This window comes from Jatropha curcas, chromosome 4 (genome assembly GCF_041381405.1).
Source record: "Jatropha curcas cultivar XTBG-Jc1 chromosome 4, XTBG_Jcur_1.0, whole genome shotgun sequence".
NCBI lineage: Eukaryota > Viridiplantae > Streptophyta > Magnoliopsida > Malpighiales > Euphorbiaceae > Jatropha > Jatropha curcas.
This window is the reverse complement of record NC_143154.1, coordinates 32,216,967-32,238,403: the sequence shown is the minus strand read 5'-3', so window position 1 is coordinate 32,238,403 and position 21,437 is coordinate 32,216,967. Positions and strand designations below refer to the sequence as shown.

The 21,437-nt window shown below is 35.3% G+C and overlaps 3 protein-coding genes across 3 annotated transcripts; 1 reads left to right on the top strand and 2 right to left on the bottom strand.

The window, feature by feature from the left end:
- Nucleotides 1–744: 744 nt before the first annotated feature.
- LOC105645560 (tumor necrosis factor receptor family protein) lies at nt 745–2,187 on the bottom strand. Its single transcript, XM_012231184.4, has 2 exons — nt 1,874–2,187; nt 745–1,220 (listed from the first exon to the last, which is right to left on the bottom strand). Exons 1-2 carry the CDS (start codon nt 2,078–2,080, stop codon nt 990–992), a joined length of 438 nt encoding a protein of 145 aa, XP_012086574.1. The 5' UTR covers nt 2,081–2,187; the 3' UTR covers nt 745–989.
- Nucleotides 2,188–4,328: 2,141 nt separating this feature from the next.
- Nucleotides 4,329–5,285, bottom strand: LOC105645561 (RING-H2 finger protein ATL79). The gene has a single exon (XM_012231185.4). The coding sequence runs from the start codon at nt 5,018–5,020 to the stop codon at nt 4,403–4,405; it is 618 nt and encodes a 205-aa protein (XP_012086575.1). The 5' UTR covers nt 5,021–5,285; the 3' UTR covers nt 4,329–4,402.
- Nucleotides 5,286–8,118: 2,833 nt separating this feature from the next.
- On the top strand, nt 8,119–20,919 carry LOC105645562 (ARM repeat superfamily protein). The gene is made up of 28 exons (XM_089720332.1): nt 8,119–8,667; nt 8,811–8,912; nt 9,005–9,180; nt 9,415–9,688; nt 9,768–9,835; nt 9,971–10,040; nt 10,158–10,523; nt 10,849–10,928; nt 11,056–11,107; nt 11,705–11,858; nt 11,989–12,076; nt 12,776–12,878; nt 13,088–13,178; nt 13,600–13,697; nt 14,822–15,004; nt 15,684–15,932; nt 16,256–16,351; nt 16,466–16,560; nt 16,667–16,730; nt 16,826–16,913; nt 17,004–17,077; nt 17,680–17,749; nt 17,862–17,923; nt 18,057–18,130; nt 18,255–18,361; nt 18,567–18,685; nt 18,933–19,010; nt 20,105–20,919. The coding sequence occupies exons 1-28, from the start codon at nt 8,476–8,478 to the stop codon at nt 20,309–20,311; spliced, it is 3,480 nt and encodes a 1,159-aa protein (XP_089576458.1). The 5' UTR covers nt 8,119–8,475; the 3' UTR covers nt 20,312–20,919.
- The last annotated feature ends 518 nt before the right edge of the window (nt 20,920–21,437 follow it).

The following is a 21,437-nucleotide window of genomic DNA, read 5'->3' as shown; positions in this document are numbered from 1 at the left end:
GCATCATTTGATCTCGCGCTGAGCAGCCACTCTTAAATTTCATCTTCATTCTCCATATATTATATACTGTCTCGCCCTCGGGGACCAGAACCCTATTCCTTCTTAACTAGCTAGCTTTACAATTATATCTTCTGATTATTTTATCAGCAAAATCATATCCTTCAAACTTTACCAAACAACTTAGATTTCAATTCATTATTGCTGTGTGAGCATGGAGCAACATTACAAGAGAGCCAAGGATTAGAACAGATTCTGATACCATTGATTCCCTTCCCAGCTAAAGAGCTAATATTGCAACCTCTAGAATGGTGGCTGCATTTAGCATCACTATTTTCTGGCACACTGGCATAGCCATATAAACAACTCGCTATAGGAACCTCATTTCAGTATGGATGTCAATCTCATCAACCATGCTAAAAGAGACAAACATAAGTCAACCTTAAGTTATAGCCACCCACATACCATTGATCGTAGGAGTCTTGCGGTTAAAAATTTAATAAAAAGGAAGCCTTTCATCGTTCAACATGCTTAAGAACAGGACGACAGAGCAGAACTAAAAACCATCTTAGGATGAATAAGAGTCAAGAAAATCTAATTAAGCTAGTTTCTTCCTCGTGAAGCATAAAAAGCAATTCGGCAATACAATCACATCTAAACACGGTACAAGGAATCAAAGGCAGAACACTGCATCACACTGCCCCATAGCAAACAGTCTCTTTGTTGCATGAGAAATTAAATCTAGAGTTACGTTAAAAAATCTTGTCTTTATTAAATTCATAAAAGAAAAATCAAGAAACAAGGGCATAATTAAAAGTCTGACAGTACAGAGGGATAAGAGCGCAATTTAGCAAGGCCTAATGCATTAGCAAAGTATTCAAGAACATTGATAACAGAAAAATGGTGTTAAAACCCATCCATCCAAATGAAGACTAAAAAAGAGAGTATAATTGCACGCTATGCATTCCTCAATCAGTGAAAGTCCCAGGACATCATTTCTGTTTTTTTTTCCTCTTTGTTGAAGTCTTCTTGTCAGTCTGCAGATTCAACTCCGATAGTTCTTTCATTTGGTCAGTTTGGGGTTCCTCAGGCAAAGTGCAGTGCAAAAACTTCTTGCTGGAACCAACATTGCTGCAAAACAGCTTTAGCATCTTCCTCCCTCTCATCCATTTAAGCAGTATCTTCATGTGGGTTTTACTGTTTAATCCACTGATATTTGACTCCTGTCAAGGAAAAATAATAAGAAAAAAAAAAAAAAAGAATCAGACATATGAATATACATGCAGCAAATTAATGAAGACCACAAGGTGTCTTATTAGCATCTCCTGCTTGGTTGCTGCTAAAAAATAGAATCCTCCTACAAGCATAAATTCCAATTACTAACAGCACAATTAACTGTTGATTTCCCGGATACAATGATATCTGTAATGCAATAAAAGTACATGTGTGAGCCATAATGGTCCATATTCCACCTATCCCAGTATGCACCGAATCAGTCGGTAGAATTTGTTCACAAAACATGCCCAAAAATGCAATTCAACAGAAGACCAGAAGCAGTAATAATTTGATCATAGAAAAGGTCTATTCAAAATTTCCAAAACATCGGAATCCAAAATGCAATTTGAGTACGAGCAAATAAATTGATAAACATGTACGTTCTTAGCAAGAACATGAAAAAGCTCTGCTTTCTGTTTGAGAGCCGAGAAGTTTATCTGAATTAAACGGTTTAACACTGTCTTCAAACGGGGTTATGTTACCATTTCACTAATATATTGATCGTGTGATGCGCAAAAGGACGTTTTTTTAATAAATCACAAGTTCATGGAACAAAATAAACTGCAAAACTTAGATTGAAAAGTCAAATAATAGAGAGAACCTTGGCATGATTCCAAGTATTGGAAACGGTGAGAGGTCCATGCTGCTTGATGATACTGTAAAGAGATTGAGAAATGTAAGCAGCTTCAGGGAACGGAACCTTAGGGTTTATCTTCCTCACATTCACTGCGCGTGCCCGCGAGAAATACCTCACCAAAGAACTCCTTATTGTGCCAACATTTCCGCCACCGCCAAACCAGTTCCTCATCCGGATTCCACCGTCTTTTCGCCTTTGATTTGCCTATTTTTCACCACTGCCAAATACGTTCTCTGATTAGGGTTTTAGCTCTTCTCACCGATTGAGGAAAAAAAAAATAAATAAATAAAAACCCAATTCCCAATTTTAATATTACCTCGTGTTACTCACGTGCGCCATTTCCACTTTTTGTTTTTTTCCCTACTTTGTTTTCGTTATCCAATTCCGAATTGCTTATCAAATTATCGAATTTCACTTTTCAAGAAGGCTTGCTTGCAGCCCAAAAGAGTATTCAGTAAAAAACAATTTAAGCTTGATTTGATATGAAATTTATTTTCTCTTATATTTTTAATATTTATTATAAATGAAAATATTTATTTTATTTAGAAAAATTAAAAATTATAAAATTCAACACAATTAGAATCAAATTTTATAATTTATAAATAAATTTTATAATTAAAAGTTCATTTGTACACTCTAGATATAAGTACATATATAAGATGGCAATAAATTTAAGTTTTATACTACTGATTACAGAATAAAAAACAAAAAATTAAATCTCAGACAATTATTTTCTGAAATAAAAAAAATTAAAAATAGCTACACTCTTTCAATTTGAAAAAAAAAATAAATTTCTAAAGAAGTAATAAAATGAATCGTCATTAAGTTCGCATTTTTCCCAGTGGAATCAATAATCATCCATTTTGTTATATCACAATGACTTGTTGGTTTAGCATATTAGCGTGGAACATTGAACAGCGGATAGTCTCTTGAGTCTTGACAAAACAAACAGAAAAAACAACACAAACTCGCCAGCCAACTTGATATGATACTGAGCCAATTCTTTTCCTCTCCATTTCTTGACTTGACGCTAATGAAGTCTAGTTTTACATTCAAGTAATTGATACGGGAGTACAAAACAACTAATTGGTCCCATGAGAGCTGAACTACGTGATCAAGCGATTATGAACAGAAACAAATTGACAATAGATGAGAACTGCTATAGAAAGCATAAAACTAAAAAAAAGAAACTGGAAATTGTATTTGAAGTGAAAAATATTGATGACAGGTCAGTAGGACTCTTCGGTTTCTTTTGGAAGCTTTTCTGCTGCTCATTTGGCAATCCATTAGTTAACTAACAGGTTAATAGCTTGATATAATTTACAATTACATTCAAACATACACGACAACAGATTCCGTACAGGATTTCCAAAGCCTGAACACTGCAGATTCGTCAAAAAAATTAACCAAGCAAAAGGTCATAAAATGGGACACTTATAATTGATGGAGACCTGACAAGATATGCATAACAGATATAAGAACAACAGTATGCTTATTATTAGCATTTAGCAACACCAAATGTGTGATTCCCATAAATGATATGAATAACAATCCATTAGCTAAAACTATGGCTTATGTATTTGGAAAACTCACAGTGATGAGCATATTCATATTGTTCTTGATATCCAGAAGCACCTCACCAGTTCCCAGCAACAGTTACTTTGTCGACTAGCATATCAAACACTAAAGAAAAAGGAGCTGAAGCATTTTTTTTTCTTTTACGACATGCCTGGGAGGAACATTATTCAAAACCAAAATGATGGTTTGAGGCTTTTAAGTTTTTAATTAAAGCCGCTGCTTGCAGAGATTATGAGCAGCGAATATATCTAAACATATGAGGACAATGCTAAAGCAAGATGGTTAACGTTAGATGATTGTTTCTATTCACCACAAATCACTTCGCGCAAAAGTTCCAATCTTCCAGCCGTTACCTTTTTGAGTCTTTGTCGTCGGTTTAAGTAAACAGTGGCACCATTAAGCTAATAAGCCTTGGAAGGAGACGAGGAACTTTATAAGAGAGACCGGATGATTAATTAGATGTTAAGGTCAGGACTCCTTTTAAATGTCAGGCAAGGCAATCTAAGAATTCCTCTGCTAAGAGTGATGGTTGTAAACAGAAATTTATTCCGAAACACCAAAAAGGTCCTATCTTTTCTTGTCACTGGGATGAATTTTGCCAACTACCAAATGGTACTCTGCCCAAACTGGCATGGCAATGAATTATACATATCTTATCCGGAAAGACCAATAAGATTTAATATTTCTTGTAGAAGGATTGGTGTACAGGATTTTATGCCTCATGCCAATAATCCTAATCTGTAATTCATATAATTTCTTAGTTTCCGAGAATGAGTAGCTCCCAGAATTGGACATTTTTCCAGAGGCTGTGGCATTTGTCAAATGCTATAGATATGATGAATGGAAAAAAACTTGAGCAAAAATAAATTTAAAACAGAGACAAAAAATACTTCTTACATTTACACATGTGCACGTTTAAGGTATACTCATTAACTGTTCCGGAACCGGCTGCCCGGATGTGTTGCCCAGGTCATTTCGTGGGCAACAGTCAGGAGTTTCTTGGGAAAGACAACTGCGACGACAAGTGGGACAAGAGTAATGGCGAGACAACCATTGCTCGATGCAGTGGACATGGAACCCATGCTTACAGCTTCCCAAAACTCGAATGCCTTCCCCCTCCACGAACTCCGACAAGCAAATGGCGCATTCGGCCTCTGCCCCACCCAATCTCATCCCTGTTAAATACACCGAGATTGGGGCCACCACCAGGGGCGCAGCGCCTGCTTCATTGTTTGGTTTCCGCTGCTGACCATCTATTTCTTGTCGGTTTTGGGGAAGGCGGTCTGCTGGGCGATGAGCACCGCGTAGGAAGCAGCGGATGGCAGTGTTGAGAGCTAAAGCGCATATCAATGCACAGAGCAGGATGATGAGGATCACGGCTGTGTTGGCTCCAAAATCATTAGAACTGGAGTAAGGCCACCATCTACAGCCATGGGCGTGGGGATCGCATGATTTTGCAGTGAGAGGTAACGGTGGAGAGAGGTGAATTATGTTTGGAGACGCTGCCGTTGTCATTTCTGGTTCAGGCCACATTTGGTTATGCGATGTGGCGGGCTTCTTAATTGCTGGGATATATGCAGATATATAGGATGTCTTCAGATCATCTAGCTTTAGAGATTTTCAGTTGAGAGAGAGAAGAGATTGCCTCCAATTATAGACTTGGGTGATTTTATAGGCATCAAGCAGCGATTAAGCAAGGCATACGTGCACTGGAGGATTTACAATTTCTTTGCTTTAGTACTTAATCCAATATAATATTAATTGAAAAACAAATTATTCACTATCTCTGGAAATTATAAGCCTGCAAAAATGTACGACCGTTGATTAACTGTTACTTCCCTCTTCCTTCATCTCATCCATAAAAACATTTCTCCAGAATGTGCGTGGTAGGGCCAAAAGTTATAAATGATACTGCATGCTAATGTGATAAATAATTGAACAGATAATCATTTTACAGAAAACGCATCCAAACAAAACTGTCGTTTTACAGGGGTCGATGTGAGTTCTAGCATGGCCCCATTTCTGCCTCACTTATCTTCTTGTCCATAAGAGCCCCCTCAAATCAAATATTGATAGGTCCAGTTCTCAAAAAAAAAAAAAAAAAAAAAAAAAAGGAAAAAATATTGATAGGTCCCCGTTAGTAATTGTACAATCGACATGGATTGGCAGGGCATTGGAATTTGTACCCCACTGAAACGACTCGGCCGAACGAAGTCCACACGACTGCCCTTGGACAATAACTCCGACTAGTGCAGCACCAGAGGATTCTTGTTTTTGAATTTAATTGCATTGCAAACGTACTTACAATTGCCTCGCAATGCAAACAACTGCGTAGTCGGAGAGTGGCGTTTGGGACCACACCATGCCGATACTCGGAGCTATGGCTGCATAGAGCGTTAGATCTGCGCAGCAATAACGGAGTTACACCTGCAGGCTGCAAGTCATCAGAATAAATGTTCTACTTTTAGGCCATATATTACATACATGTATCGAACAAAAACATTTCAACGATGCTAATTAGCTTATTGCTTTTGAACTTGTATTCCTGTCCATATGCTTAACACCAAAGTGTATCTTGCGAATTCAATGATGGGGTCGCCAACTAATAATTTCTGGATGCCCATCCAATAATTTCCTTATATTGCCTGAGGTGGAATATGATTGAAATTGATTAATTTTAGTTTAATGTGTAACCTAATTGGTTTTAGAGGTTATATAGTAATCTTTTACGGAAATTTGGTTGCTGGAATCTCACCATAAAATAAGTGGAAAATTATCAGTCCGTTTGGAACAAATGAATCATAATGGTAGAATTCATTTGTAAATGAATTTATTATGTTTGATATGCTACAATTTAAAATAAGGAATTCAATTAAATTTTACAGAATTATCTTTGGAATAAGTTATTAAATGAAACTCACTTGTCTTTATTTCTTATGAATTTCTTGATATAATAATTTAACAAAAATAAATAACTACGGAATTATATTTATTATGTACAATGTAATAACTTGTCATTTTTTTATTAAAATATAAATAATAAATGTCATATAAATAAGTACACTAATATTTCACGCTAATTAATTAATTATATAAATAGTAATATTCATCATAATAATTATTTTTAATTGATGTAAGAAATTTTGTTGATTTAAGTAATTAATTTGGAAACTAAAAGCAATAAGAATGTTGATACTATTTTTAATTGCATTTGAAATAATTGTTGATAGTCAATTCTTATAGTTTTATAGTAATCACAACTAACGTTATTAATGGACTTCAAAAAAAAAAAAAGACATTACTGGTTTGAACTTTTCCAAAAAAAAAAGAAAGAAAAAAAATAAAAATATAAACTAACGTCATTCGTGGATTAAAAAAATAACGTTGTTATAGTTTGGAATTTTCCAAAGAGAATAAATAAAAAGGAAAAAAAATAAAAATAGTTGAGTAATGGAGGGTAATTTTATCAATAAACATTTCAATGGTCAATTTTGTGAAATTTATTTACAAATTCTAACAATTTTAGTAAAATTTGAGTTAAATATACCCAATTCCACATAGTTTAATACGTAAAATTTAAATTTACATCTTTTTTCATTCCAAACACAACATTACGATTTTTTTCCAATATTTGTTTGGTATAAAAATTATACTTTCATAGAAAAATTTAATTTCTAGGCATGTAGTTCGTATCCTTATATTTCAAGGACACAACCTAGCTATTCTATCAAGTAAATCTTACATCAATAGAGAATTTCAACTAGAATTATATTTATCAAGTAATTTTTGAACAATAATCACATTTCATATTAATTCGTTGTTATAAAAAATTTCATTCATAATATATATATATATATATATTTCATGAATTTTTTCTACATTATATTTTATTATATCTATATAGACGAAATAAATAAAAATATTTAAAATGAGTTAATCATGTAGAGTCAAATTGATATTTTCATTAATTTAGAAAATGCGGAATTCTGGAATTCGAATTTAAATACTTTTATCGCATCAATTTTCATTAATCCACAGTTATTTTAATTTTTTTTTTTTTTAGAAGTTGTTGGTGTGACCCAAAAAGATACCTTAATATTATTATAATTAATTTCATAAAAATCTACTTTCTTGAAAGGTAATTTTCATATAAATATTGAATTTCGGTAATCAAAAAGTCCTTTATGACATAATGACAACATATGCTCCTTTTATGATTTTTTAAACTAAAAAGCTGAAAGTAGACATAAAGCCTACAAAAAGTAGGTATCAAAACGTCAAAGGATAGCTCGCCTTGTCTGGGCTCTTGAAATGGGCCTTTGGTTCGCTCCCATGGGTAGGGGATAAGCAATCCATTTAGTGAATTTCAAATCGGTCAATTTTATTTGATGAATCGATAATCGAGTTTTTAGTTCAATTTAGGAGCATGCAAAAATTATCAATTGAACCGATCTATTTTGGTTTGGTCAATTATTCAAGAGAGGTTCGGTTTAAATTGAATTTATTGTTGGCTTAGTTCTTTTTGTTTCAGCATGATTGAAAAAATTGATTTAGTAAACATGTAATTCGGTTGATTTAAAACATGATTTGATTAATTTAGTTGTGTAAAAGTTTAACCCAAATTGGTCCAACCGACCAAATGCTGACACCTCCCACCGGGAGAACACAGTAGCATCTCGCTAAACACAGGAATTGGATGTGGTTCATTTGGATGAGAAAACACGAAATCAAAATGATCAAAATGAACTCTAGCTTCGATTTAGAAATTGGAACGAAGGATTCAACAACAGTGCTACCAAGTCAGAGAATTAATTTGCACCGCAACTATACAATGCGTCTGAGATAAACTGAAACTCGCTTCAGAAGTGAGCGGGCGAAGTGGCATTCTGTGTAACTGATGATAGAAGTCAATTAGATCGAGTCATGTTTTAAATTGTAGATACTGAAGTTTTTTCTGCTCTGCTCGGTTTCAGCCGTCGAATGGTAAAATGGCTGTATCAGCATGCTCATCGTCCTCAGTGATAAGGACATGGAGGACGGCATTTCTGACGCTGCGGGACGAAACCCTAACGAGCACTCCAAAATCAGGATCAAAGTCACTCGGAGAACTTCTCCAGGAACTTATATTCTGTCAGTCCTACACTTTAATATCCGCCGCTCCCGATCTTCCTCCTCACGAGGTATAGTAACTAATACTTGTTCGCTCCCTGTTCTCGTCCCTTCTTTATTGTTATTACTCTCTTATTCTCTTTTTTTTCTTCGTGTTACTATTCATACTTTTTCTCCTCCTCTCCTTCCACGCTAATACATTTTACTTTTACAGGTTTCGTCCGATTTGTTGTTCCTGATGGAATTGGCTGCTAATTCTTCTCAACATGGAAATGAACAAGATTTAGAGACTATTTTTTCTCACATTTCCCACCTGGTATTGTATTTACCAGCTTCTTTCCACCTAAATTTCCATTGTTTGTTAACCTTCATTTGCACCAAATTTATCTCGTTTTCGCCATTTACCAGACGCACGAGATATTCCAGAGCGATCGTGTTTCTCTTCAAATGAATTCTTCCTCTTGGACTCTTATTCTCAATTCCTCCTTAACGATACTGCAGCTCTTCCTGCGCAAGGCAGCTAATCCACCTCTTGCTTCTTCCAGTGTTGTTAAGCCGGCCATGGACTGCATAGAAACCGTGAGGTTAGTTTTCATCTCATTTTCAGTTTCGGCGTATGTAATAGCTTAGCTCATTGTGTCGTTCGTGCAGTGAATCCGATACAACCATTGGTGTACTAAGTAGTGCCCATAATCATAAAACCTTCGTATCTATTTAATGTTGCTTTCTTCTGTTTATCCTTAGTTTTTGGCTTCCATAGCTTTTTGAACCTTATGTTTTGGCTCTTTTATTTTTTAACTTTTAAAAACCTTCCCCAGGCATCTTGTCAATGCCCATGGCCAAAAATTTTCTCTGTCAGATAACATTCAATTAGTAAAATTCCTTCTCTGCATTGTCGAATGCTCTCATGGACAGTTGATTGACTCATCTTATACAAGTGCCAACCGAAAGTCTGATGCAGTAACTGGAAAGATGTTATCTAAGTACTGTAGTTTGTGGGAGGTTGAAACTGTTATATTTATGATGCTTGGTGAAGCATTCTCAAGGGTCGGGTCTTACTTTCCTGCTGAAATTTGGCAATCTACTATTGAGGTATGCATATTTTCTTTCTCTTTATTATTTGATGGTTTCCTCAGAAATAGGTTCCTTAATTTCCATCAATTGCAATCAGGTGCTTAGAAAATTAATGGATGCCTTGACATCTAGAAGCTTGCTTGTTGAAGACATTGTTATGTCCAGGTACTGGAATGATCACCTCTCATGACCCCAAAATAATATGCAAACCACACCTATACTATCTATATGATTGCTTTACCTTTGGTGAATGTATTACAAGTATTTGAACCTTAATGTGGAAGTGATGCTGTCCTGCAGGTTTTATGTGTCTCTTCTTAATTGTTTACACTTGGTTCTTATGGATCGTAAAGGTTCCCTTCTTGACCATGTATGCTAATCTATTGTCTTTTTTGGGTGTAAAATCAGCTTACTGATATTTATACATATCCATTATCTTCAGACTCTCTGGGTCTTTTTAATATATTTATATTTTCTCCATTTCAAGGTGTCTAGTTTCGTGGCAACACTACGCTTGTTCTTTGTTTATGGCCTTACCACTAGGCGGCAATTTACTTTTCCCGTTAGTAGTCAGAAGGAGAAAGAACTTGGTGAAAGGCACCTTAAGGCTACGTTAGAAGAACCTACAAGAAAAGATCATGCTCCGTATAGGCCTCCACATTTGCGCAAAAAGGATAGCATGATTATGAAGCAGCCGAAAGCCATGGATTCTTATTGTTTGCCTGATCATGAATCTTCTACTGCTGATTTTACATCATCAGATTCAGATTACAGTGACAGTGATGGATCAGGAAAAGAGATTGATAGTATTCGAAGCTCTAAAGTTAGAGTTGCTGCGATTTTTTGTATACAGGTACCAATTTTAACAATTTTCAAGTTATTCTTGTTCTGTTAAGAGTTTTTGCTTCTTTAATGAAATGCCTTCGACATTCTAACCTTGACTGCATTAAGCTCTTCAAATAAATTCTCCCTTCTTTTTTGAGTAATATACTTCAAATCTGCATCTTCATATACTTTACCTGATTCTGATGTGACTTGTTCAGGAGGTTGTCCATGTTAGTTATATTGTCCCAATTGGATTTATAGAGATACACGTCTTGTCAAATCTTAGTATCTGTTAACAAAAACTATGTAACCTTTACCTCTTCTAATCTTGACCTTTTCATTCTGTGGGTAAGGATCTTTGCCAAGCTGATCCCAAGTCATTTACTACCCAGTGGACAATGCTTTTACCAACAAATGATGTTCTGCAACAGAGGTATAGCCTTGTCAAGTTCTTACTGGATCTATATGTTCATGGATGCTCTATTTTTTTTTCCCTTTTATTTTTCTACATGAACTTCTTTTGTTCTTCCTCTTATCTTATTTCACTTTCTTATTTGCAGAAAGTTCGATGCCACTCTAATGACGTGCTTGCTATTTGATCCTCATCTAAAGGTACTGATTTTGTATTATTTTTTTGTAATACATTTTTAGTTTCTTTGTCTCTAAGGAAGAGTAAGAAAGAATGCTTCTTTCCTGTTTGAATGCAAATCAGGGAGGATAAGTAAAAGATAAGGCTTAGGCTTCCATTCTTGCCCATGAGATTTCCATATGCCCAAATTGGATGGAATTGGGAGGGAGGGGAAGCCGCTGTATTGCCTTTCCTTTTAATTTTAGTTAATAAATTTACACCAAATATTTCCAGTAGAAAAACACTACAATTGTACTTGCTATTCTGCATGTCATGCTGTTTCTTTCCTTCTATGCTTAACAAAAACAATCAATGAAAATTTGATTTCTCCATTTCTCTCTGTCAGAACTAAACATTTGGAAGGGAAATAAATAGGCTCCTTCCTCTCCAAAATTTGCATTTCAACCTCTTCCTTTCATCCAACCTAATTGAATGTCAATAGCTAATCTTTTCTTTGGGCAGTTATGATTTGAAGATCAAAATATATTCGCACTTGTTTCGGTTTTAATTTTAAGATATGACAACTATGTTGTAATTTCTATTGATGCTTTGATTTATTTTAATTGCATTGTGGTGTCTAGGCACGGATCGCATCTGCCTCAGCTCTCGCAGTTATGCTAGATGGCCCTTCATCTGTTTTTCTGCAGGTAGCAGAGTACAAGGAATCTTCTAGATGGGGATCTTTCATGGCACTTTCAAGTTCCCTTGGCCGAATACTGATGCAACTTCATACTGGTATAGTGGTATTTGAAAGCAATTCTGCAATGCATTTTAGTTATCTTGATGCAAATTTTACCGCTTTTATGAGATTTTTATAATGTTTCTTGTTTGGTGTATTACATATGCTTCATGTCTTATTCTGTAGGCATCCTGTTCTTGATCCAGCATGAAAGTTCCAGTAGATTGCTGCAATCTCTGTTCAAGATTCTTAAGCTTTTGATATCGTCTACACCGTATGATTACTTCCCCACAAAGTTACCTCACGGTTTTTAGAAATTGAGTTTCCTATCTGATTTATTATGTACTATATGTTGACACTCCACTTTGCATTGACATGGCGTTTATTGTTGTCAGTTAACTCCACTGAACTGTCTAATTAACCCTGATGCTCATCTCTGTCGTAATTATTCAATGGACCTGATATATTGTTACATGCTGGTTTTTGTCTGAGTTAAATCTATCTTCTTTAGTCCTTATACACACGGATGTTTTTTTTGCTCGGAAAAAGGTCCTTGATTCTGTATTTTCAATTTTGTAAGTTGCACTAATGGATAGTGGTCATTGTCAGTGTATTTTGTCTTTAAACCATAAATTGATAAATATGGTCTCTCTTGGTAGTCATGATATGATGTCTTAAATTATGATTTTTACTTAGTATCATTGGTGTTATGGTGCCATGCTGATGGCAATAACTGTAGCAATATAAGTAACCCAACTAGCCAGTTATTAAGATCTGTTACTTGGTGGGTTGATTCATTGCGGGTCCATTTGCAGGATCTTAAGACCGTATTCATGCTATGCTCATGTACAGCAAAAAGAAATGATGGGTTTATTATTCTACATACCCATGCTTTTCTGGCATTCTTCCTCTTGGGAAGCTATGTGTTTGTCCTTATATTACTGTTGTTTCTTATGGTGTGATCATTCAACAGATATTCAAGAATGCCCGGAGAATTGTTACCGGAAATTATAACATCTCTGTTATCAAGGACTGAAAATGGGTTCCCTTTCAAAAGTGATCAGACTGGTTTGCTGGTTAGTTTTCTGATATGTGATACACAAAAATTATTCCCCTCTCTACACCAACCAAAAAAATTTCCTTTCCCCTTTCCCTCTTTTTTTTGCACTTCTTTTGGTGGGGTGGGGGGGGGGGGGGTGGGATTTGGGAGTAGTACTAAAGGTATCAATAGCAGGATCTTACTTTAACTGTGATGCCTATAACATATTTTAACATCTTTCTGCAGGCTGCTACCATTAATTGCTTGACAGCAGCTCTATCTACCTCACCTCCATCACCACATGTCAAACAACTGCTGCTACAAGAGCTGTCAACAGGTTAGTTTGCTATAGTACACTTGAAAAGTTTCGCTATTATATGTTCCTTATTGTTTTCCACTGCAGTATGTGTGTTTGCCTTCTGTTTTGGCATGTACTTGAGAATCGTGCCTGTCATTACTTTGCTTGTTATTGTTAAGCACTGGAAGATGTGTGCCATAGTCCTTAAAATTGAGTGTGCAATGCTATATCTATGTTGTTCAATTGCAAATTATTAAAAATATAAAAATTGCAGCCACTTTAGTTGTATTCAAGTTATTAAAATACTTGAAATAATAAATTGTTACACTATTCCCATGCAAGGTAATTGCAGTTTATTCCTTTTCCCACTAGTTTTTTGGAGAATTTTATTGTTTAATTTTAGTACTTGTGAGTGAGTTTATCTGATTTGACCTTTGAATCCCTTTGAAGCCTTCTCCAGGTGGTGTTGTCGCTGAAAAGAAGTTACATGTTCTCTCCACATTATTTCGATATTCTGAGCACCTAACAAACTCCGCAATATCGGTTGAAGCTCTTCAGGTAATATTGTAATAAAAGTAGATGCATTAGATACATGCTACTGAACTATATCAGACTTTTTAGTAGTAGTGATTAATGGTCTTGGTGAGCATTGAGCACTTGAACTTGCCTTGAATTTTGAATATTTGTAACTGCTTGTGATTTCCCTGTTGGTGTGCACTTTTATTTCTGTATCTGTCAGTGAATATATGGTTTTGTTTTTTCCCCCAACCATTTTTAGACAGTTAGTGGACAAATATGTTTGATCAATTTTGCTTTGTAATCTGTTAGTTGAGGAAGAGAAAGGGTAATCTGTGACTGTGAGACAGAAAATGAGTATCATAATATGCTCCCGTATTTGCAGAAAGGAGTTAGAACCTTGTTTGTGTATTTTTTGCTTTTAATCTGAACAGAGAAATATTGATACAAAGGATTTATATAGCTGACTCCAAATAGTTTGGGAGTTTGGAGGAAGGCTTAGTTGTTTTTGTTGTTGTTGTATTAATGCTTGCTATGCTCATGCTTCTTGATGTGTCAGCATGACTTGGCCAATACTCCTGTAAGATTGGGTGCCATCTCCATGTGCCAAGATTTGGTTATAATTTTGCAGGCACATTGCCTAGTGGTTGATCTACATAAAACCAACCGAATGGATAATCACAAGAATGGATCTTCAATATGTATTTTTAGTCTTATGTTAGTTTTGTGCTGGAGTTTAAGTAGAGCTACTGATGTTGAACAAATTAGAGTCTGTGAACTGTAAAGAACCAAAACAAGAAGCAACAAGACTGAAAGAACAGAGTTTTAATACAAATATAATGGACTTTTAGAGAAGAGAGTATGCAATGATATGGAAGAGAAAACTTGATACGAGTTAACTCTTGAGTCAATTCATCCCAGACTGTCCCAATAGGGTTCTCTTCTTATAGGCACCAGGCAAACCACAAAGTGGGAAATGGATAAACTAAAACCTACTGTCATTGTCCTAATCTTTATGATATGAAATATCTTTTCAATATCCTAACTAATACCAAGTATTCTTATTTAAGAAATTCAGGCTGATAATCCTAAAGAATGATATCCTATATTTTTTTTACTAATCTTCTATAATTCTTCTTCAATTACATTATAAATAATTTTTGCAGGCCCTTAGAGCTCTGATACACAATTACCCATACATGGCAGTTACATGTTGGGAACAAGTTTCCACTATATCTTCCAAAATTTTGAGGGTTGCAATTCCAGAAGTTTCTGCTAGTGCATGGAGGGGACATATGGGGGAAAATTTTGGGTTTGCCGGGGAAAAAGTTATAACAGCATCAATCAAGGTAGGTATCCTTTCCATAACACCTATATTTCAATACATTCTTTATACTTGAACTAGAATGGATATTTCTAGTTATTATCAAACATTATTGTAACTTTGATCACGGGTGCATACTGCATACTATGCTTACCCGTAGGTAAGCCTGGATGGTTCTGGGCCTCCTGGCTTTGAACCAGGTCCGCAACTGGTCCCTAAGGTTCACATTCTGGTAATGTTCGTCGTTCTGGTTTAGCCAGTTCTGGGCACAGCAAAGGTCCGCTGGTTTTGGTCTGATTCTAGTTCAGCCCTTCTTTTTTTCCTACCTTATGTCATTTTTATGGAACTGGTGGTCCAACTAGCGGTTTTGGGCCAGCTCCAGTCCAAAACCTTTGGGGGGAGCGATCGAATCTGAACGGATCTCTTCCAGGTTTGGTCCAGTTCCCGACCATGTTCTCAGGCTGATGCTAGTCCAGGCTTTTCGTGGTACAATTCCAGTCCAAACCAGTGGCGAGGTCTACCCATAGGCTGATGAACATGCTCCACTCGTGCTTATATTTATATAAAATTATATTTTCTTGGGAAAAAGACTACTGTATTTCTTTTCTTTCTAAAAGAAAATAAACTGCTAGTCAATTGATGTGATGCCTGCTTGCAATGCTTCTTGATATAGAAGATCTTTACTCTTTTTTCCCCATTTGAAGGTCTTAGATGAGTGTCTTCGTGCTATTTCTGGATTCAAAGGGACTGAAGACCTTTTTGATGATAAATCATTGGATACTCCTTTTACCTCCGATTGCATAAGGATGAAGAAGGTATCATCTGCTCCGTCATATGAACCAGAGAGCATACAAGATACCAATGAATCAAAAGCATTTGAGTCAGGAAGTGAGCATTGGTCTAAGATGATAGAGAATCACATGCCTCTGATACTATGGCACATTTCTTCTATGGTTAGTTGGATATATTTTTTTATCTTCAACCACTTGAGGTCCAAGATATGTTTCATCTGGAAGAAATATTTATTCTCAATATTTATTTATGCTGGAAATTTTTGTGTCACTACTTTTTTCGTTAGATGTGTGGAGAATGAGGGACCTTGTACATGAGCATGTCAGCTCTTCAAAGAGAAATCACTTTTGAAATATAGATATCATTGTATCATGATAAACATATTAAGTGCAAAAATTTATGATATTCAGATTGATATGTCTTTCTCACCTTTATATAGCTGCACTATATTTAATTTATTTCGTTTATTTTTTGCCATTGGAAGGTGAGAACTGCATCATTGACTTGTTTTGCTGGCATCACATCTTCTGTATTCTTCTCCCTCTCAAAGGAGAAACAAGAGTTTATTGTTTCTTCTTTGGTAAGTATCTTTGTAACTTATAGTAGCAACGATATTTGCTCTTTATTGATGGTACAAAATCTCTCTTTTATTTTTATTCAAGAATATGCATTACCCCTTCAAAAATCTTTTTAGGTCACTGCTGCTCTAGATGATAAGGTTCCTTCAGTTAGGTCAGCTAGTTGTCGAGCTATCGGTGTAATCTCTTGTTTTCCACAAGTTTCTCACAGGTGACTTTGGAATGTTGTTCAATGTTCTTCATAAATCCTTGTTATCTTTTGCTAGTCTTTTTGCGTAAGATTGCAGTTAGAAATCTTATGAACTTAAATCGTTTAGTGCAGAGATTCTTTCCAGGTTTATCCATGCTATTGAAATCAATACTCATGATCCTTTGGTTTCGGTATTTTATCATGCCCTTTGCTTCCCGGTTAATCTTCCGATATCCATATGTCCTAAATGTATAAGATTATCTGCTGAATGCTTCACTTATTACAGGTGCGAATAACAGCCTCATGGGCTTTGGCAAACATTTGCGATTCTCTGCGTTACTGCATCAATGATTTTCGTTTAGAAAAGTCTGCAGGTGTGCTTTAGGGCACAAGAATTTACTGTATGGCAAAATTATCATTGATTTGATTTTCAATTAATAGTTTTTTTCCCTCTTCTATTATAGACTCAGTTGCAAACTCTCAATTGATGGAACTGTTAGCGGAGAGTGCTTTGCGGCTAACAAAAGATGGTGACAAGGTAAATGTGTTGATTAACAAGATCATTTCTATCTGTTTTCTCATGTTAAATCTTTTACTTTCACATATGAAGGTAGAAATTTAATTGTTTGGAATCTGGGACTTAAATATTCTCACTGTTCATGCTTGGTAACAGACCATTGGGTTGTTACATGCATGATTCTGTATTTATGTCAATATATATATCCTTTCATATTAGATACTCTTTATATATCAATAAACAAAAAGCCATTTAATATGGTTATAACAGTAAAAATGTTCAATTTCCTCTCACTTCTAATTAGACATCCAAACGATTGAGGTAAAATTATGTTTACTAATTTTCTTTTCCTTTTGGTCATAGAATCTTCCTTTCCATTGTATTTTTCATTTTCCTGACATAGAAGAGTCTTTTTATGATATTTGCTGTTCTATAAAGATACTGACACATTCACTCAGATTCCATTTATAGTAAATTTTTGAAGTTTCAAATGGTTTTTAGTTATGTGGTTCATTTATTTTCTAGCATTCAAGGGTTGAAAGCCTTTTCTGACTTTTCATAGATAGATAGTTTTGTACTTAATTTCAAATCCTCAGCGAGGGTCCACTTTTTCTTACAATCAGATCAAATCAAATGCTGTGAGGGCTCTAGGAAATCTATCAAGAATTGTTAGATGCACTTCTGGCATGCATGGTAAGCCTATTTATTCTCTGGACTTATCAAACAAGTTTACTGTTGCCCACAAGCAGTAAAATGCAATATGTTAAAGGATACACTTTAAATTATTCTCATCGAACTTCATCAGATCATTTGTTGGAGAAAGTGGTTCAAGCATTCCTTTCTTGTGTTACGACTGGGAATGTCAAGGTATCGTCTGACCATCACTCAATTTTTTGGAGACTAGTTTAATTGGGCTTTGATGAAATATGCTCTGACATTTGTGAATCTAAGTAGTCAGTTCCATCATGGTCTCTACTAAAGCTTTAATATATGTTAACAGGTCCAGTGGAATGTTTGTCATGCGCTGAGCCACCTATTTTTAAACGAGACATTAAGACTGCAAGATATGGATTGGTAAGGTGTTACTGAACGATAGCTCTCCTTTCACAGTTTACTTCTAAACTCCTGGATTTGCATATTTCAATTGAAATGAAGTACATGTTAGAGCTATGATGATGTGCATATATTTTTTTGGCAGGGCTTCTTCTGTTTTTAGCATTCTACTACTATTACTACGTGATTCTTCAAACTTTAAGATCAGAATACAAGCTGCTGCTGCTTTGGCTGTGCCAACCTCTGTACATCGTGAGTAGCAGGCACCTATTATAGTTGTCACTATCAAGATGAATGATGCTTTGTCTAACTAAATCACAGAACAATATCCCTTTGTGAACTTTCCCTGTTAATAGAACTTCTCAACGTACTGGCTGTAGTGGTTATTTTCTCAGTGTATTTCTTATGAAAGATGCCAAATTTATTATTAGTTTACTTATCCTTTTTATTAATGCAGAATATGGTAAATCCTTCTCGGATATTGTCCAAGGTCTCGAGCATATAATTCAAATTCTAGGTTCTGACCAGATATCAGTGCCATCAAGTTTCAAATACAGGATTGCACTTGAAAAGCAGGTGAAGCTCCTGGGCCTTTTCTTCTGATAGCATACGCTGAATCATACTGTCTGCAATGCGGGTTTTTTTTGCCAAAACTGCAATTTTTTGTTTTTTTGGTGGGAAAAACCTTTCAAGTTCTCTGTATTCAGCGCATCAAATTGATGATGGAAAGACTCTGATGCATGATCCTGATGTGTCCTTTCTTGTGAGATCAAGGCTTGGCTACATCATTTGACCTGTACTTCTGTGTCTTTATCTGTTGCAGATAACGTCAACCACATTGCATATTCTTAGCCTTGCTTCTGGCAGTGATCAGCAACCTTTGAAAGATTTTCTTGTCAAGGTAAGCCTTTCCCATTTGCTATTACTGTTGGAAATAGCAGTGAAAATTTTCCTTGATGAGAAACCGAAATTGTGTTTTCCACACATGGATGCTTTGTTCAAACTTTTTGAGTGATAATGGAAGTGAGGAGAAAATGAGAAGTGGAAAGGGGAGGGGAAGAAGGGAAGAGAAGTATAGTTTTAAGTACATTATGTAAACTATTTTAGATCTATCACAAATGGTAGTAAATTTCTGGCTTCTATGTATATAGACCAGTGAGTTGCATTGGAAAATGAGGAAGAGCATGCATATGTTCTTTTCCTTACACTTTGTTTGGATGGAGCAAAGGGAAGTTTAATAAGGTATTGATAAGGTGTGGTAAGGTAAATTAATGACCTTTTTTATGTTTGGGAGGAAGATAAAGTGAAGGAAATTTTAATAAGCTTGTGTTGTTACTTGTTTGGTTTGATGGTATTGGAAGGTAAGATTAAATTAATTACAAAAATATCCGTTTCAAAAGATTGTTATTTTAAATATTTAAATTGAGAAATTATTTTTTCGATAACATATTAAGTTATGGATATTTAAGTTGCTTAAAGATATTTTAGTGAAAAAGGAGAAGAAGAGGAAAGAACAAAATTTTAAAAAATAAGATATATGAATGGGGCAATTTGGAATTTTTAAATAATTATATGACCTGTAATTAAAAATTGAAACCCTTTCTCCAAATCGGTGGGTTGGAAAATGGGAGGTTTTGAGTCCAGCTAACCTAAAAAAACCCTTCTTTTGAAATAACCCTACCAAATAACTCAAAAATTCAACTTTACATTCCCTTACCATATCCTACCCTCAAAAAACCCTTCATCCAAACAATGGCTTAATGTTTGCTCTTTGTTCTTTTCTTTTCTTCTTTTTATTTTTTATTTTTTACTTTTTTGTGTGTAAAAGAAAAAAAAGGACTTGCCATATATATTTCTTTTCGAAGTACTTTCTAAATGATCCAGTGGGTGAGCAATGATTACCTTGCTTTACGGCATTTGCATGATATGCTCTGCATTTATGTTAATTCAGCAATAGACTTGTCTGGAAGTTTTACAGCCATCTGTGTCATGCAGAAAGCGCCGTTTTTAGAGGAGTGGTTGAAGGTTGTATGCTCCAGTCTAGGAGAGACAAGTAGTGGGACAGAGGCTGGAAATTCCAGTGGAAACCAAAAGAAACAGGTGATAGCCATGGCAATACGTTCACTCATTGAAGTGTTTGAGAGGAACAATCACCATGCAATTGCAGAGAAATTTGAGAAGTTATACAACAGCATACCGTGAACGATATTATTTTGTGCAGTTGGTTTATGAATACTTCACAGTTCACATTGTTGGATTGGATTACTTGACCCCATTTTTCAGGTGGGGTAATTTTTGCTCTCAAACTCATCATGCGTGCATGAAGAAAGGCAATCCTTGAAGGTAGTCTTGTCCTCCCGTGAAACAGGTTCTATGCATCTGCTTGGTCATGTATAGACATTTGTAATGCAAGAAATGGTGGGCTTGCGCGTTCTCAACGACAGTTAGGAGATACTCATACTCAACCATTAATACATTTGGGAATGAGAAGTTGCCATCTTGACGAAGGAATCTTTAAAGAAAAGCTCCTTGCTACGGAATGATGCTTTTTTTTTTTTTTTTTTCTTTCCTCTCTACTGGTTCTTGATAGGATTACATCCTTTGAAGCCAGAGTAGGAATGTTGGTACGTGTACAATGGTCTTTGTAGCTAAGTGGACAATGGTCTTAAATTAGAAATATATATATATATATATATATATATATATATATATATATATATATATATATATATATATATATATATATATATATATATATACACTGTTTGTTTTTTAAGATGAAAGTGGATTTATCATTCGCGGTTTTGAAAGTGCAAGTTGAGAGCGGAGGCTACTGTACAACTGCAAACCTAAGCTCATGGTCATAGGATACCAGGTTAGACAAATAATAACTGACATAATTTACTCATTAGGGATGCGTGCTGACAATTATTGAGGAGAAACATGACAAAGTGCAAATCATTTTGAGTAAAGACGAGTGCGTCGTCCACCAACTTCCATCGCTTTCTTGGAAAATCTATTTTCCTCTTTAACCAACTACCGTCGCTTTCTTGGAAAATCTATTTTCCTCTTCATTTGCCTACCCGTTTCTCTCCATTGGAGTAGGAGCATGTGGTTTACCCTTTATTCTTTTTTTATTTTTTTATTATTTTTTTATTTTTTGGGTCCTAAGATAGGCTTCCACGTGCATATATACGATATATTTCATTTGGATCCATTTACGAAAAGCCCAGCCTATCTGAGGCAAAAAAAAGTTAACAGGAGGGTGTTTGAATCGGGAACCGAATGGTCTGCATCATTTTATGCCATTAGGTCAAGCATTGTTTGC

Excerpts from the sequence above, each read along its gene's own strand:
- LOC105645561 (XM_012231185.4), bottom strand. The coding sequence starts at position 5,020 with ATGTGGCCTGAACCAGAAATGACAACGGCAGCGTCTCCAAACATAATT.
- LOC105645560 (XM_012231184.4), bottom strand. The coding sequence starts at position 2,080 with ATGAGGAACTGGTTTGGCGGTGGCGGAAATGTTGGCACAATAAGGAGT. Across the intron at positions 1,221-1,873 it reads ATACTTGGAATCATGCCAAG|GAGTCAAATATCAGTGGATT; the intron begins GTTCTCTCTATT and ends TTTCCTTGACAG.
- LOC105645562 (XM_089720332.1), top strand. The coding sequence starts at position 8,476 with ATGGCTGTATCAGCATGCTCATCGTCCTCAGTGATAAGGACATGGAGG. Across the intron at positions 8,913-9,004 it reads TTTCTCACATTTCCCACCTG|ACGCACGAGATATTCCAGAG; the intron begins GTATTGTATTTA and ends GCCATTTACCAG. Across the intron at positions 15,005-15,683 it reads TTATAACAGCATCAATCAAG|GTCTTAGATGAGTGTCTTCG; the intron begins GTAGGTATCCTT and ends CCCCATTTGAAG.